At 59.3% G+C, this 16,115-nt stretch overlaps 6 protein-coding genes and 1 pseudogene across 6 annotated transcripts, besides 1 other annotated feature; all 7 read left to right on the top strand.

Moving 5' to 3' along the window:
- Nucleotides 1–1,034: 1,034 nt before the first annotated feature.
- Nucleotides 1,035–2,087, top strand: LMJF_36_6840 (conserved hypothetical protein; the record flags this gene model as incomplete). The annotated part of the gene is made up of 1 exon (XM_001687225.1): nt 1,035–2,087. The coding sequence occupies one exon, from the start codon at nt 1,035–1,037 to the stop codon at nt 2,085–2,087; it is 1,053 nt and encodes a 350-aa protein (XP_001687277.1).
- A 1,125-nt stretch (nt 2,088–3,212) lies between these two features.
- On the top strand, nt 3,213–4,643 carry AAT29 (amino acid permease aap11ld-like protein; the record flags this gene model as incomplete). Its single annotated transcript, XM_001687224.1, has 1 exon — nt 3,213–4,643. The coding sequence occupies one exon, from the start codon at nt 3,213–3,215 to the stop codon at nt 4,641–4,643; it is 1,431 nt and encodes a 476-aa protein (XP_001687276.1).
- A 1,386-nt stretch (nt 4,644–6,029) lies between these two features.
- Nucleotides 6,030–7,103, top strand: LMJF_36_6820 (conserved hypothetical protein; the record flags this gene model as incomplete). The annotated part of the gene is made up of 1 exon (XM_001687223.1): nt 6,030–7,103. One exon carries the CDS (start codon nt 6,030–6,032, stop codon nt 7,101–7,103), a length of 1,074 nt encoding a protein of 357 aa, XP_001687275.1.
- A 749-nt stretch (nt 7,104–7,852) lies between these two features.
- On the top strand, nt 7,853–8,332 carry LMJF_36_6810 (conserved hypothetical protein; the record flags this gene model as incomplete). The annotated part of the gene is made up of 1 exon (XM_001687222.1): nt 7,853–8,332. One exon carries the CDS (start codon nt 7,853–7,855, stop codon nt 8,330–8,332), a length of 480 nt encoding a protein of 159 aa, XP_001687274.1.
- A 678-nt stretch (nt 8,333–9,010) lies between these two features.
- LMJF_36_6800 (conserved hypothetical protein) lies at nt 9,011–11,224 on the top strand (the record flags this gene model as incomplete). The annotated part of the gene is made up of 1 exon (XM_001687221.1): nt 9,011–11,224. The coding sequence occupies one exon, from the start codon at nt 9,011–9,013 to the stop codon at nt 11,222–11,224; it is 2,214 nt and encodes a 737-aa protein (XP_001687273.1).
- A 994-nt stretch (nt 11,225–12,218) lies between these two features.
- LMJF_36_6790 (putative ATPase) lies at nt 12,219–13,814 on the top strand (the record flags this gene model as incomplete). Its single annotated transcript, XM_001687220.1, has 1 exon — nt 12,219–13,814. One exon carries the CDS (start codon nt 12,219–12,221, stop codon nt 13,812–13,814), a length of 1,596 nt encoding a protein of 531 aa, XP_001687272.1.
- Nucleotides 13,815–14,424: 610 nt separating this feature from the next.
- Nucleotides 14,425–15,809, top strand: LMJF_36_6785 (annotated as a pseudogene).
- Nucleotides 14,425–15,809: a sequence feature.
- Nucleotides 15,810–16,115: the final 306 nt, after the last annotated feature.

Raw genomic sequence — 16,115 nt, 5'->3', positions numbered from 1 at the left:
GTTCTGCCGACTCGTGCACACCATGTGCAACTCGCAGCGGTGTGTGCGTTTCCTCACTGCCGACTGAGCGGCTCGGTTTTTAGTGCACGTCACCGAACACATGCCTCCTTGTATACTTCCAGCTCGTATAAGCCGACTAACGCGTCAGCTCTAAATTTCGGTATCCATCCTTTACCACGCGGCGAACGAATGCGATGACGACCGTGTATGTGATCATTGCGGCCTCTTCGAGAGCGTCCCCCCTTCATGTGCTCTCTCCTAGCACGATCACCACCAGGTGCGCGACGCAGATGTGTATCACGTCTTTTAGCGATCACCGAATTTTCGCATGTGTGTTCCCCTTGGCTTTCCGCGAAGTGAAGAGGGCTGGACGAGGAGGATGGCGTACGCCCATCAGGCGTGCACTAAACCAGCCGTGCAAGAGGCGCACTCCTCCTAGCATGCTCTCTCCCGCTTTTACGGGTCTTCGATGACGCGTTCGCTGCTGACTCGGTCGCTTCTCCCCCCCCACCCCCTCCTCCCTCTGCTCTTTTTTTTCCAAAGCGTTGTTGTCTTTTTGTTGTTGTTGTTCGCAGTCTCAGCTCTTAGCAGGGGACTGCCGCCACCACCCCGAGACGATACTGCTTCGAATTTATCACGGCGTGCCGGTCACGTTCCTCTTCTTGAAGTGCTACTCGAATGACGTGTAGCTGAAGAAGGCACACACTCACGTCTGCGCCCACGTACACACACGCTGGCAGAGCCGCGCCGCCTGGTGGCCATCTGCATTGCGAATCATATAGAGAAGCAACACACACACACACACACACACACACACACACACACACACACATGCAGTGGAGCTCAGGTACCCTACTTCTCCCCCACTGCCTGCGCTGAGTCCGTACAACGCGTGCCAGCAAAGTTGTCCGGCGCCCCTTTTTCATGCGTGGGCTTGTCGCTGCACACACGCTCACATACATACACCCGTGCAAAGAATGCGGTGGTTCGTGGCATCGTGCACCGCACTACGAGCTGTGGTGCCGCGTCGCTTCATGAGTACCTCTAGGATGCTGCGGGATGGGCATGCGTCGGCTGCTGCTGCTGTGGCGGCGGCCACAGGCACAGTTGGTTCGGCCTCCGCCGCTTCGTCGTCCCTCCTCACCGCTGACGAGCTGCAGCGGATCGCTCAGCTTATCGAGAACGATCCACGCATTCTCATGGAGGTGGTCGCGAGTCTCGACCCGCAGAGTCGTCGCCGGCTCGTCGTGACCGGTGGCGCGATGGAGTGGTTTGGCACAGAAAGCGCTGCGCAGGAGGTGGAGAAGGCGGACGAGGACAAAGACCGTCAGATCTCGCCAAAAGACTTCGACCACTGGTTTGAGAGTGCCCTTAAGCGGCGCCAGGAAGAGCAAAAGAAGCGCGCGACAGAGGGAAAGCAGGCCACCAACCTGGAGAGTGGCACCTCTGCGGCCGCCAACACGGCGTCGCCCGCCGCCGCTGTTTCGAAAGCGGTGCCGCTAGCGGCTCTCTTCATGATTGCACTGGAGGCCGGGCTCCCCTTCGTTGGTTTTGGCTTCCTGGACAACTCCACAATGATCTTAGCCGGCGACATGATCGACGGCTCACTTGGCTTCTATCTCAACTGCTCTGTGCTTGCCTCGGCAGCCATGGGAAACATTTGCTCGGGGATGCTGGGGATGCAGATTCATGGGCTCATTGACAAGGCGATGCAGAAGCTGAACCTGAACACACCAGTGCTTACAGAGGAGCAAATGAAAGACCGTCGTGTGTTCTTGGCTGGCCACCTCGGTGGCACCTTTGGCATCATGCTGGGCCTCATCCTCGGGATGGTGCCACTGCTCTTTCTGGACGGTGACACGAACGAGAAGTCCGACTACGTCATGTTTCAGCGTTGGGACATCAACAACAGCGGCTTTGTGGAGCTGCCAGAGTTTGAAAAGGTGCTGCGCGAGCTCGGCCTGCATCAGACGGACGTTAGAGCAAAGAATTTGATCGAGAAGTACGGCGAGAACAACCGAGTCAACTTTGAACAATTTTCACAGATCAAGGCAGATCTACGCGATGGAAAGCCGATCTTCGACTAGCAAGAATCATGCCCCCGTCGACAAGCGACGCGACGGAGCATGGTGGCGGCTTACTGAAAGTCGCGCGTGCTCGCCTCTTAGCTTGTACCGCAGCTCTGCATCTGCGGCCGCCTTTTCTAACTCGGTGCTGTATTATCGATCTGGTGCAACAAACCTCGAAAATCACAACAAAAACGAAACTGCCAAACCGAGGTCGATCGCGCCTCTTTGCCCTCTCGCGGCATTGCTCATCTGACACAACCAGGGTGTATGCGTGTACTTGTGTTTCGGGTTCCCTGCGCAGCTGTGGGAGTGGCACGCTGCAAGCAGAGAGGAAAGGGTTTTACATGGTATGGGCGAGGGAAAAGGGGCGGTGGGCGTGAGATCAGGTCCAGAGAGTCTGCTCGCGATCGCGCACACCCCTTTCCTCTCTCTATCGGTCTCTCGCTTCGCCACCCCTTCGTGCGGTTGATGCGAAGTCGTTCGTCTCTGTGCGCAGACCGCGCCTCCTTTGGCGCGCAGGAAGTCATGCCTCTTCGGCTGTCTTAATCGCCTCTTTTCTCTCTTCCTTCGCGCCTGCGTACCGCACCGCTCCGACTCCTCGCCCGTACAACAGCGTGAGCGTCGATTTAGTTCTTGGGAAGAAAACGGAAGGTTGCTGTGTTCTCCTCCCCCCCCTCGTGCATTCCTGCTCGCACGTTGGAGTGTTTATGTTTTGCTGTTGCAGTTGTCGTGACATCTGCGACGCGCTGTTGCCTCAGCTTTACTGCAAGACGGCCCCCGCCGCCCCCTCGCTCATCTGTGTCACCGGAGGAAGCGCTGAAGTGGCATCGTCACGTTCTCTGTCGCCCCACCTCCTTCCGGCGGTTTTTTATCGGAACGGGTCGACGAAGGAGCGACGCCTTGCGGAGGGTCGGCAACCGGTGTGCCGAAAACTTGCCTTCCGCATGTGGTATTCGCGACCTCGCATCGGTTCTGTTCAGTGTTAGCCTTCCCCCGCGGTCATCAATTTATGTGCTGGTACAGGGTGTTGGCGCAGGCGTGTTTCCTGGCGTGAGCGCGCGCACGCACGCGCTGAACTCGGACGACGCTGCGCTTGCTTATGGTGGATGTGCGGGCTTCCCTTCGTAGAGAGCGGGTCGAAACATGTCCTGCGAGTGCGACGATAAGTCCCCCCTTTTGGACAACGAAAAAGGAGCGTTGTACCACGGCGTCGCGCAAGCGAATCCTGGGGAGGAGTACGATTGGCGACAGCTGCACAGCACCAGCATCTTCGTCGACAATCACACGTTCAACAGCCTGGAGGAGGTGCAAGGGTCACTATTGGAAAGCTGCTGCCCCGGCGATGGTGTGCTCTCAGGTGCCCTCGGGCTGGTGACGTCAGCGTGTACGCCGACAATGCTTTCGCTTCCTCTCGCCTTTGTGGTGGGCGGGTGGGCGTTTGCGATGAGCTGCATCCTGTTTTGCATCCTTGTGATGTTTTTCTCTGTCCGAATTTTGGCGCTCGCCTCCCTCTCCGCTGACTCGGACGACTACGAGACGGTGGCCGGCTTCTTTCTCGGCCCCAAGGGCCGTTGGGTGGTACGCTTCACTCTCTTCTTTTACAACTTCGGCTGCGCGGTCGTGTACTTGAGCTTCATCAAGGACAGCGTCACGCGGATCCTGGTGAGTCGAGCGAAATTCCTGCCTCTGTGGATGCGCAGCGACACTGGGGGCACCATCTGCCTCTTTGCCTCCACACTAATCATAACTCCACTCACCTTCAACTCGCGCTTGGCCTCGCTGCGCACGAAGGGGTTTGTGAGCAACCTCTTCACCATCTTCATCATCTTCACCGTTGCGTATCGTTTCTTCGTCCCGGAGAGCGTCAGCGGTATCGCGAAGACTGCCGAGCCCTCGGCGGACGCGCATCGAGATTTCTCCGAGGGTCGACTGGCATTCTTTCTGCCGTATATGTTTTCCGCGCCGATCTTTGTCTTCTCCTACGAGGTGCAGTCGAACGTCATGGCAGTCATCGAAGACCTGCACGACTGCACTGGCCGCAAGATCCTCGTATCCACCTCGCTGGCGCTCTGCGTCATGTCCGTCTTTTACATTTTTCTCGGTGTCATGGGGAGCCTTACTTTTCCGCACCTGTCGAGCGGTAACATCCTCTCTAGCTACAACGCGGAGACGGATCTGCTCATGATGGTGTGCCAGCTCATGTGCTGCTTTAGCGCTGCGGTGTCCTTTGTGTTCTGCATATTTCCGTGCCGCCTCGCCGCCTTTATGTTCCTCTCTGGAGGCAGTGGCACCAAGATCCCAAAGAAGACGCGCACAAGGCTTGGCGTGATTCTTTCCGCGGTGTGTTGCGCCCTCGCAATTTTCCTGCCGGATGTGGCGAGGGTGGTATCAATTCTCGGAGCCCTCTTTAGCGCCACGCTCTCCATGACATTTCCAGCCCTCTTTGCGATGAGGATGCGTGAGTCTGGCACGTACCTGACCAGCCGGATGGACGCGCTTCTCTCGTGGGTTTTCCTCCTCATGGGGCTTATTTTCTCCGTCATGGGGACGTACATGGCGGTCGCCTTTTCATGAGTCGGTGACGACGGAATATTAGACACAGTGAGAGAAAGGCAAAAATATCATGCGGATGCGAGCGACTGCCCTGCGCGGACGTAAATGGGGTGAGCGGAGGCGGATGATGGTTGTACCTGTCTGCTCATTCATGTGTTGTTTCTTTCGCAGCGACGGCGTGTAAGGCGCATGTCGTTTGTCCCCCCCCGTTGCTCTTTCCTGTTGCGGCCGCGATCGGATGGGCACGACAACGCGTACGTGCATGTCGGGCTCTCCTTCGGCTTTTTTGTGTTTTTCTGGTGACTTGCCCGCGAAGATCATACCGCGGGCTGCACCTCGTGCGCGGCACACGCTCCGCAAACCCACGCGCGTGTTGAGTCACGCGGCGCAGTTGAGGAGGTCTGTGTGCGTTCACAGCTGGCTTTGTATCGCGAGTGTTGAGATGAGAGTACCTCACCGGAAAGCAGTGACATCGAAGCCGGCAGAAAAAAAAACACTAGGAATAGTTGTTACCCGCAGCGGTCTTCAGCTGACCAGAAACAAGCAGCACAGCGGCTCACGGCATGTAGGCGGCCTTCAGTGTCGTGGGCATACGTACGCGCACACACTTCGGCTCATAAAAATAAGGTGTCGGTGGGACCTGCGTCGACTACTGCTCTCTGCCTCCTAAATATGATGATGGGGGACACCTCGGTGCGCGGCATCTCAGGGACCAGTGCCTCATCTGCGGGCCAGCCCCGCAGCCCGCGTCCCCCTCCCCCCTTTACGTCCCTGCGAATGCACAGCCGCACGCGGTGGTGACAGGCTCAAAAGTGTACCCCACGACGTGGGCGGATGTGGGAGCGATTCAGCGGTACCGATGTGTCGGCCTCGAGGTCGTGGATGGCGCTGCGTCGGAGCGAGCTGCGGCGGTGAGCACGCCTGTGCCGTGCCTAGGATAGAAGGCAAGCGTGCCCGCGTGGCTCGCACGTACCTCCTTCGGCCGCCTCACTGCCCACTGGTGTGTGATGGGAGCCTGAGCTGCCCCCCAGACAGTGTGTGTGTGTGAGAGAGAGGTGCGCCAGATGGCGACCAGCACAGTGGGAGCGACGCGTGAGGCGACCTGGAAGGTGGGTGGGTGGGGTTGCGGCTGAGGCAGAGACCGTGCTCGGGTGGCCGAGTCGGCGCAGGGTGCTGTGGCGCCCGCGTGTCTAGCGCTGCTCGGCACCACTCGGTGGGCCTGTGGCAGAGCATGGACGCGCTGAAACAACGAAAACTTGATGTCCTTGACTGCGCTTCGGGTACCATATCAAACTCTTCCATTCTCGTTGCCCCCCCCCCTGGTTCTGAACGTATGCTGTTTTTCGTTTTCTTTGCCATTCAACGGGATGCGCAGGATTATTGAATCGCAGGCGGTGCCATAGATGCATGCTATATGAGGCACTCTCGCGTGTAATTGGGGACATGTGCGTCCGCCTGGGGGTACCACTCACTGTTCGGAGCATCTCGCTTCTGCTAGATAACACCATACGTGAGGCACTACTAGAGGTGACGTGCCAGCGAATGGTCGAGGAAGGCAAATTGATCCAGGTTGACAAGGACTCGTACACAACGCGCAACATGCGCTTCGCGTGCCGCGTCAACCTGCTGATCAGCCGTGAGTACCAGCGATTGGGCATGACACTTCTGCACACAGATGCGGGCTCGGAGGTGCGGTACATCCCCGCCGGCGCAGAGCACCGCTTCTTTGAGGTGAGGCCGTCTTCTATTGGCGCCCACGCTGGCCTCGGCCTTTTCCTGCGCTCATCCCGGCGCGTTCCGCAAGGCTGCGTACTCTGCGAGTACCGCGGCCGCACCCTCACCTCCGCAGCCAGCAGCGCGGCGAAGGGGGTGTACGTCGTGCGAGTGCGCTCCAGCGGCACGTTCATCGACGGTGTCACGGCTACCGGCGAGCACCTTTCACTCGCCACCTTCATCAACGACCATGGACCTCTGAGGGCGAATGCGCAGCTGATGGAGTACGACTCCCATTCCGGTCGTGTGTTCATTGTTGCGATCCGGGACATTGCCCCTGCGGAGGAGATCTTTGTCGTGTATGGCGCCACGTACTGGGGCTTCTCGTCCTACGAGGAGCTGAAAGAGCACTTAGTGCCGCCCTCTGCGCCTGTTTCCAAGGCGACCACGGCGCTGAGCCAGGCGACCACATGCCGGAGGTGTGGCGAGGTCGTGCCATGGCGGGTTCTGCGGCTCCACAGCGACGTCTGTGGCGACCCGCTCACGTCGACGTTGCTGCTAAACCTTGACTGTCTTCCGCGAAGCGAGTACACAGCTGTCTGCACGGCTGGTCGCATACTTGCTGGTGAGCGCGTGCGTGCCTTTCACAAGGCAACGTCACTCGTGAGCCTGTCAGACCCGCAGACGTTGGCGCACACTTTCGAGGACATTGTGCAGGACTTGGAGTTCTGCTTCACCGACGACGCCGAGGGGAAGGGCTCGTCGTAGCAGCCGGGCGCCTAGAAGGCGGGAGAGGAAAGGCGGGCACTGCAGGACGCCCTTCTCGCGTGTGCGCTCCTGTGTCGGAAGGCGGGCACAGGATGCGCGTGAGTGATGTTCGTCGAAAAATGAGGGCAGCGGGCGGGGTGGGCGACTGGGCGGGTCCCGCATTTTCTCTGGTCTGTCCTCATGCGCACATGCAAAGACGAGTGCTAAGCTCTTGTGCTTACATGTTAATGCAGCGTCTGCGATGGTGACTTCGCCTCAAAACACAACATACGTGAAACAGCTTCTACGTTGTCTGTGAGCAGGCTGACGTTGCGTAGAGGCGGCGATGCGGAAGGCCCGTGCGAATGGACGGTACGTCTGCTGCGTCTTGGCCTTCTAGCCTCCCATCTGCCCACTCCGACCGTGCAGTGTGCGCGCTCTGCTTGTTCGCACACACAAAAAGAAAAAGGCGGTGCTTTGTGCCCTGCGTTGACAAGGTAAGCGGACGGTAAGGCGAGACATGACGTGCTGGAGCATCTTGATCTCATGTCTTTCGCGTTACTATATACATGCACATCTTTTTTCGCCGTGTTTTCATTGTTGTGTATCATGATCTGTGCCTGGGCGCTTTATTCTTCGGCAGCGCTCGCTTCTGGTCGTCTGCGCGGCAGCCGCCGTCTCCCTTTTGACCACCAGCTACCGACATTGCAGCTGCCGTGGTTTGCTGTTTCTTGTACTCGAGAGGGCAAAACGGTGGCTGCTCTTTGACAATGAAGGGAACTCGCTTCCTGCTCAACTCGGTGATAGTTGAGCAGGCCACCGCCGCTGCGCACCAGATCATGGATCACCCGCGAAACTACAGCGCCGCTTTGCTGAGCACAGTCCTCTTTTCTCCAGAGCGTATTCAGGAGCGGCCAGAGGGAACACTCGTTTTCCCGTGGGCAGCCAAACGTGGTAGCCATAACAGCGTCAAGTCTGTCCATGGCGGGGCCCTGTCCAGCTTGGCAGACGCCTTTACGAAGATTCACGTCCGTGCACATCTGCCGCAGACGTGTGTGGAATCGGTGAGCTTGGAAATCAGCTTCCTCTCCGCCGTCTTCGAGGACAAGAAGTGTAACTGCGTGACGCGACTCATGCGCCAGGAGGGCGCCATCGTCTTTACAGACTTCTCGTTCGAGGACGAAAACAGCGGCGAGGTGTACGCTCGTGGCACTCACATCCTGACAGCTAGCCCGCGTATCGGGAGCTGAGCTGGAGCAGCCAGCGTCACGCATGCAGAGTGTGTGGATGTGTTTTCCAGGATGCGTTTTCGTGGCGTGTGCCTACCTGCGCATCATCCGCTAACGTACCGCCTTCTTTCTCGGGTGCGTATCGGTCTTTGTGCCACATTTGCGTATTGTGTCGATGGTACTTCCTCGCCATTATGTCCCGATGTGCATGCGTCAAGAATACCGCCTCAGACACCGCGGTAACGTGGGGGAATCTGGCAGCCAAAGTGGCAAGCGAGCCTCATTCACGTCAGCAGGAGAGAAAGTGAGCGGGCGGGTCATGTACATGACGGTGGACGAATGACGCCCCTGTCTTGTGTCCGGAACTCATAGTGCCGGTGTGCGTTCTAGTTAGAAGCCGCGGCACCTTCTCACGCTGTGCATTCGTTGCAGTCGTTTTTTTTTCGTGGTTTACCGCTGTTTACGTCTGCGCCCACGATGACTCAGTGTTGACGATCGTCAGTGTTGCCTATTGCGGGGCTTTTTGCATGTGTGGTCAACACCGACCTCCTCCGTTTTTGCCACGTCGCGCACTCTTCGGATCCCCCTCCAATCTCGCCTTCTTCGTCTCGCTCACGCTTGTCTCTCCGCCGTTCGACTGCTGCAGCGCGTCGAGGTGCGTTACTCTCCTCCTGGTCCTTTGCTTTTGCCGTAGGCACCATGGAGGACGCGGAGCTGAGCGAACTCGTCAAGCGGTTCCAGTCGCTGCAGAGGGAGCAGGTGTCAAACCAAATCACGGAGCGCAACGCGGTCGAGATTGTGAATACGCTAATCAAGAAAAACCTTATTGATATCCTCTTCACCACAGACGCCAAGGAGTACCTCACCTGGGATGAACTGAAGCGCGAGATCGTCGACGAGGTGCTAGCCAACGGCGGGCGGCTGAACGTCGTCGACCTACCAGGGCTTCTGAGCGTTCACACCTTCCAGGTGGAGCGCGCTCTGCCTAGTGTGTTAGAGGAGAACCCCACTCTCACCCTCGAAGGCGGTGAGCTGATGACAGACGGGTATCTGGACGCGATAGTGCTCGCTGCAGGGGACCTCCTGAAGGAGCAGGGCTCTCTCGCTGTCTCGCAGTTTGCCTCCATGAAACAGCTGAGCTCCCTGTTTGCAAAGAGCTTGCTCCGCAACGCAATGGAGCGTGGACGCATCGACGCCATCATGCAAGACGCGTCGCTCTACACGAAGCAGTTTGTACAGCTGCAGCGCATGGTAGTGCGTGCCGGGCTGCTGGCGGCCGAGGAGCCGGTTCGGCTGGATGCCTTCTACAGGCGCAACGAGCTCTTCGCTCCGTTGATGAGCACAGTCGTTGCTGCGGTCCGCAACGAGCTCCCAGGCCGCTTTGATGGATCGAACATTTATGTCCCACTCGTGTACGAGGCGAAGCGCGCGGCGGAGGTGGAGAACTTGTACGCATCGAACGGCTGTGTCGAGTACGCCCCGCTGCAGCGACAAGGGATCAGCAACCCTCGCCAGTACTTGATCGAGCGCTACAACCCACCTGATGTGGCTGCGGCCGAGCAGGCGGCGGCCGCCACAGCGTCCTCGACTGCCTCGGCGCCGGCCAATCAGCGAAAGGGTCGAAAGAAAGGCCAAGGAGGCAGGGTGGCTGCTATGGCCAGGGAGGCAGCAGTGCGGGTGACAGTGCGAGCCAGTGCCGAGCACCCCTTGTGTGGGTACCCGCTCGCTAACGGGTTCGTGTCGGATCGCTACCTCAGCAATCTGCCCGCCTTGCAGAGCCTGGTGGACGGAGAGGCGCTCGCTGTGGACGTTGTGGAGCAGCTTCCGCTGTTTGTGGAGATGGAGAAGGACTGGCCATTTTTAGAGGAGCGTCTGCGCGAGCTGTACCCTGGGTTGGAGAGCGCCACGCTCATCGCTAACACCGTGTTGCTCTCCGCGGCAGCCGAGGAGGAGGTCAAGGCGGCCCTTCCACCCGCCTTGGCAAGCACCAAAAAGTCGAGAATGCCCGTGAGCACCGCGGCAACGGACACGATCGCCTCCGTGCTGAAGCTGCCGCGCGACCGGTATGGCGAGGTTCTCCGTGAGTTGGTGGATATGTGGGGCGAAGTGGTGGAGGCGTTGGAGCAGCAGCTGGCGCTGTCGGCTGCCAAGAATGCGGCGGCAGAGTTGAAGCAGTCCAGAGGCGCGTTGCAGGAGGAGCTCGCAACGCGCTGGATCCGTCTCTGGGTCGTCGCGAAAGGGGTGGAGTGGGCTCTGACCCAGCTTGATGAGGCGACGTCTGCGGCCGCTGCTCGGCACGTCATGTCCACGGAGGCGTATGAATTGGCGCGGCAGGTCATCCGCAACGAGAGTCTGGACACGCCGGAGTGGAGCGAGAATGTGGCAGCGGCGCTCACACAGGTGAGCCAGCCAGGCCAGCTCATGAAGGCGCTGCTGCCCTTTTCGGAGAGTCGACGCAATAGCCTCATACCTCTTCTTGACGCCCTCAAAGACAAATCGGTCGGGGCGTTTCTCGACACCCTGCGCGAGATGAGTGGCACCGGCGTCGTCGCCGTTGCGTCGTTTCACCCGCCGAACAAGAAGGTGGAGCGAGACATGTATGTGAAAATCAAGGAGGCTGTAGCCCAGGAGGTGAAGGCAGCGTCTGTCTCAAGGGAGGATGCCACCGCCAACGGCAAGCTTTTCTCCTCACTATGCACCTTGCTCATACACCACTGCTTCCGATGCCACGTCGAGGTTCCTGGCAAGGCGGTCGCTGGCGTCGTAGGCCGCCTGAAATCGGAAGTGGGAGTGCCATCGACTTTGGAGAGAGCGAAGGACGCGGTTGTGGCCGCCTTGCAACACGGCAGCGTCGATGAGGCAGGGGCGGCGACGCTGGAGGAGCTCCGCACCGCAACACTGGCTTTCAGTTGATGGCAACCGCGAGGAGCAAACCGGAAAAGGCTCGGGGTATCCACCTTCTCTCGCCCCCCCCCTTCCCTCGCCGTCTCTGCCTATTCGATTAGGTGATGATGGATGAAGGTGGTCGTTGATCTCTGATGGGTCATTTCTTGAGTGTGTGCGCGGGGCATGCCTTCTGTTTTTTTGTCACGCCGTCGGTGGGCGGTGAGTCAATGCGCAAAATCAACAACGCTAAAGAACGCCTCGTGTGGAAGGGGCCGTGCCCCACAATCGCAGCTGGGTCCCACGTAAGCGTTGATGCGCCAAGACGCACCGGCGTACGTGTAGGTGTACGCGCAGTCCCCAGCCGGCGGATACGGCTCTCGCTCACTGTAGTTCTCCTTTCTCCATGCTCCTCCCCCTCTCGGTCTCGCTTTTGTTTTCATTTTGTCGAACTTCTTCTCTGTCGCATGCTCTCTTTGTGGACACACTGCACTCCCCAAGCCGCCGCAACCTCCCCCCTCCTCAACCTCACCTTCATCCTCACCCATCGTTCACAAACGTTGTGAGGTGTCTCGTTTGCGCACCCTCACGAGGCGCTGCTGAGTTTCATGCATGTGCGCGGACGTACAGTACGCGAAGCGATACACCTGTGCAGGCCCTCTCCCCTTTTCGTCGACGGTGGCAGGAAAGGAGCATGAGGAAAAAGAGCAAGAAGGTGGGAAGCGAAGTAGTCGCTACCACCGCTGCTTCTCTCTGAGCCTCGGAGGCGCGTTCGTGTCGCGCTCCTTTCCTGTGCCACTGCTGCGAGCACTGCTGGTGTTGGCAGGCACATCGTTTTGCGAACCGCGACGTCAATTTTTTTGCCCGTGTTGTTCACGTTTTGTCTTTGTGTGTGCCGCTGGCGCATCCTCGTTGCCAGAGGACGCGGCTTTGTGGGAGGGGGGCAGCTGCGCGCTGCACACACAACTTCGTCTTCCCCTTCTTTTTTTCCCTTTCGACACCGCTCCCGTTTTATCGACGGCACATGTTGCGCCGCTGCGGGTGCCGAAGGAACGTGTGGTCGAGCCACATATCCACGAAGCGCACCGTGGTTGAGGCGTACGAACAGCTTGCGCGTAAAGGTGTCATAACGGCCGACGCTCGCCAGCGGTATATGTCAGAAGCATGCACACCCCTTCTCCAGTACATTCACCAGTGCTACGCAGACGAGGTTGCCGGCAAGGTGTCACCGTACACCCGGCCTTGCATGTCAGCGAGCGGTGAAAGGGGCCACTGGGCGCAAGCGTGGCGCTCACTGCGGAGGTCTATCTGGGCAGTCCTCGCGAAGAAGGCGAGATGGGCACTCTCCGACTCTGCCACTCGCACACTGGGCCCCTTGGAGGCGGAGAATATTGGCGCGGTGGAGAAACGTGGGCTGTACCTGTGGGGTGATGTGGGAATCGGGAAGACGATGATACTGGATCTCTTTGACCTCTGCGCTACCCCGTATGCGAAGCGCCGTTCCCACCTGCATTCTTTTATGAGTGAACTGGAGGACCGCCTCTTTCGCGCGGAGATGGCGCTGACGCAGCGGCGCCGGTCAGCAGTGTCGCCGAAAGAGAAAAGGGCACTGGGTGCCGTCCGTCCCATCAACGTGGTTGTGCAGGAGGTGCTGCGCGAGACGCCTATCCTGTGCTTCGACGAATTTCAGACCTTTGATGTGGCTCACGCCGCGTTGCTCGCCGCCTTCTTCAGCGAGGCGTTCCGTGAAGGACTCTTCTTCATCACGACGAGCAACCGCCCCCCGGAGGATCTGTGTCGTGTTTCCGCTTCCTTTAACGCGTTCCTTCCTGTGCTGCGGCAGCACTGCCATGTTGTGCACTGCGCCGACATTCGTGACTACCGCGTGAAGGAGGCTGTGGAGCGGCACCACCAGCTTATCTTTTTGCACCCAAACACCAAGACGAACGTGGAGCGGCTGCTGCGGCGTGTCGAGCATGCTTTCGGGGCTGGTGGCGGAGAGCTTGCATGGATCAAGGAGGACACACTGTGGCACCACGGCCGCAGCGTCGTGATTCCGCTGCGATGCGCTGGGTGTGCCATGTTCGACTTTACCGACATCTGCGGCGCGCGAGAAGGGCTATCCTCCGCTGACATCCAACTCATCGCCCTGCAGTTCCACACTGTCATTGTCACAAACGTGCCGCAGATGGGCAACGTGAGCTCTAACGCGGCGCACCAGTTCGTTGTGCTGGTGGATGAGATGTACCAGAACAACGTGAAGCTGCTCTTCACTTCCTCTGTACCGTGGACGCATCTCATGGACCCCACCTACCCCACGATCGACGTGCGGACCCTGGCGGACGGCGTCTCCGGGCGCAGCGGTGGCGCCACCTGTTCCGCAGGCGGTAGCCTTGGCACCGAGGTTTACAGCGAGGGCGAGGATGAGAGGAGCGGGTACGCAGCTTCCTACGACTTTAGGAACGAGGAGGAGCTCATGAGCTTTGCGCGCATCCGCAGCCGCCTAAACGAAATGGGCTCCGCCTCGTACCTGCTGCGCGATCACCGTCACTTCGTCGTCACCGACTTCGATTTTTCTGCTTTGCTCAGTCCAGACATACGACGAACGGCGTACGAATGAACTCCCAACCGTTTCCGTCTTACCTGTGCGCCGTTTTCACCGAGTCTCCGTTTCTCTCCTGCTTCTCTCTCTGCGTGTGTGTGTGTGTGTGTCGTGGCGCACCCCAACGCGAATGAAGGAAGACGCGCAGATGCCGAAAAGGAATAGCACACCCATGTCCGCCTAGCGACGCCGCGTGAGTGATGGGCCTGAGATTGGTCATCTTGTCGCGGCAGCCACCTCTTGCTCTCTTTCGTATTTCTTCCGTCAGGGGCGTGCTTGGCGGCCCGGTCGCGCACCTTCCCTTTGTGCCAGCTAGGCGACCTCCGCGGCTCCCTACTTCTAGAGGTACACCGGGTAGAGCGAGAGAGGTATGTGGATGCTCGCAGGCATGTACCTGGGCGTGCTGCATCGGCTACCAGATGCGCCGTCTGCCGTTTTGGTGGCGTCCTTTGACGTTCGTCGTCGCTTGTCACGATGGGAGCAGCCGCAGCACTGTCAACCATCATGTTGTATCTTCTTGATTCCCTGCCACTCTTCCGTGCTGTGGGTTTGCTGTTCTCCTCGTTGCGCAGCGGTGGAGGGCGAGGTGGGGTGCCGCGACGGACGCAGCCTCCCCATTGCACGGGTAAGACCTCTTCGCCTGTGTTTTCTTCTTCCCTCTTCTCTCGTAGGGATCTACCGAGCGCTGCAAGCATGGCGGACGTGGACAGGCATGCAGGGCTTCCTCGCAGACCTACAAGGAGGGCTACGACGCTGTTTCGATGACTGGCACCGGGATGGAAATCGTCACGGAGAAAGCCAAGGGCAACGGACTGTATGCTACACAAGACTATGCAGTGCACAATACCATCCGCAAAGAGACGGCGCTCTGCGGCTCGCAACACATGGGCGACTTTAAGGATGGGTTGTCGGTGTGTGTTTCTATGTTTGCGGTCGCTGGAGACGCCGCGCACGCGGGAGGCGCGCAACACCCGGCGCAACAACAACAACAAAAAAGCAGCGTCAGGCTTCTTTTACCCGGGTCTGCAAGCGCCACTGGAACCAGTGCCCTGCTTGTGGTAGGGGCGGGGCTGCCGAGACTCCTTTTTTCGTTCTGGTAACTACCGTGAATCCGCTCTGAAGCAGTTTCGCCAGGGGAGCCGCGCCGGCCGCATGAGGAGGTCCCAGCCCAAAGGCTACTCCAGGCGCATGCAGCAGGACCGGGTGCGAAGCGGCGTAGATTGCAGCGATACTGCGATGCTGGGATTTCGCATTGCCGCGCAGACACTGCGTGCTCATCGTCTGCACGGAGCCTGCCGCAAGCACACCTTGGGGCCGTCCGCGCAGCTCATTCACACAAAACAGCACCTCCATGTACTAACTCATGGAAGACAGTCCAACGAAGAGCTCAAGCGGTGCCGCGGTCGCAGCGTGCCCGGCCGCCTTCGCGACTGGCAAGCGCGACTCGATGCCGTTTCCTGCAGTGAGGTCTCCATACACACAACCAACGCGAAATTCGGATACGGTCTGCGCTTGCAGCCTCGAATTCCCTCTGCGACCTGTTTGACATAGACTCCGTGGGGCATGCCTTCGTGCAAGCGCGGCGGTGGCCAGAGCTCATGGGGGCGGTGCTGCTCAATGAGCAGGAACGGCCGCCACCGGTATTTTACGAGATGCTCCGGAAACTCGTCAGCTGTGTGGCCGATGGCGGACGAGTCATGGGCGCGTTCGAGGAGGAGGGGGGTGGCAGTTTTCCCGACCAGCAGCGCGAAGGACGCGGTTGACCTTTTGCGCAGCTCTCGTGGGCAGGGCATCTGCGGAGTTGGGCGGCTCTTCAAGCACTCGTGTGAGCCGAAGCTCAGCGTGCCGCAGGCCGCTGTGAGCAATGTCACCCTGGCTGTCATGGCGCTGCGGGATGTGAAGGCGGGTGAGGAGCGCATCATCAGCTCGGTCGACTCAAGCTTTTTGCTCGTGGTGCGGCAACAGGAGCTGTTCGGGGACTACCTCGTGGTGTGTGGGCGCGCTCGCTGTCTTGGGTAGGAAAGGGGGGGGGGGGCGAAAAAAAAGTGTGAGGGAAGTCGGCGTTGGTGTCTCACGACGCAAGCATCTCTGCATCATACCCCCTCCATTCTGCTTTCCTGCGACCTCGGGCGGCGTGTGGTGCGTGGCGCAGTCCACCGCCAACGATGGGCGTGCTTTGCACGGTGGCGCGCAAGGCGTGGACGGAGATATGTGTGCCGCAGAGTTGGTCACTTGTGCGGGTGCTGAAGCGGCGGGGACTGAGGCGTCGGATGGTGTGTGACGAATCGCATGAGTTCGTACCGGTGGAACTCTTGCACG

This window comes from Leishmania major, chromosome 36 (assembly GCF_000002725.2).
Source record: "Leishmania major strain Friedlin complete genome, chromosome 36".
Lineage (NCBI taxonomy): Eukaryota > Euglenozoa > Kinetoplastea > Trypanosomatida > Trypanosomatidae > Leishmania > Leishmania major.
This window is presented reverse-complemented; position numbering and strand designations above follow the sequence as displayed.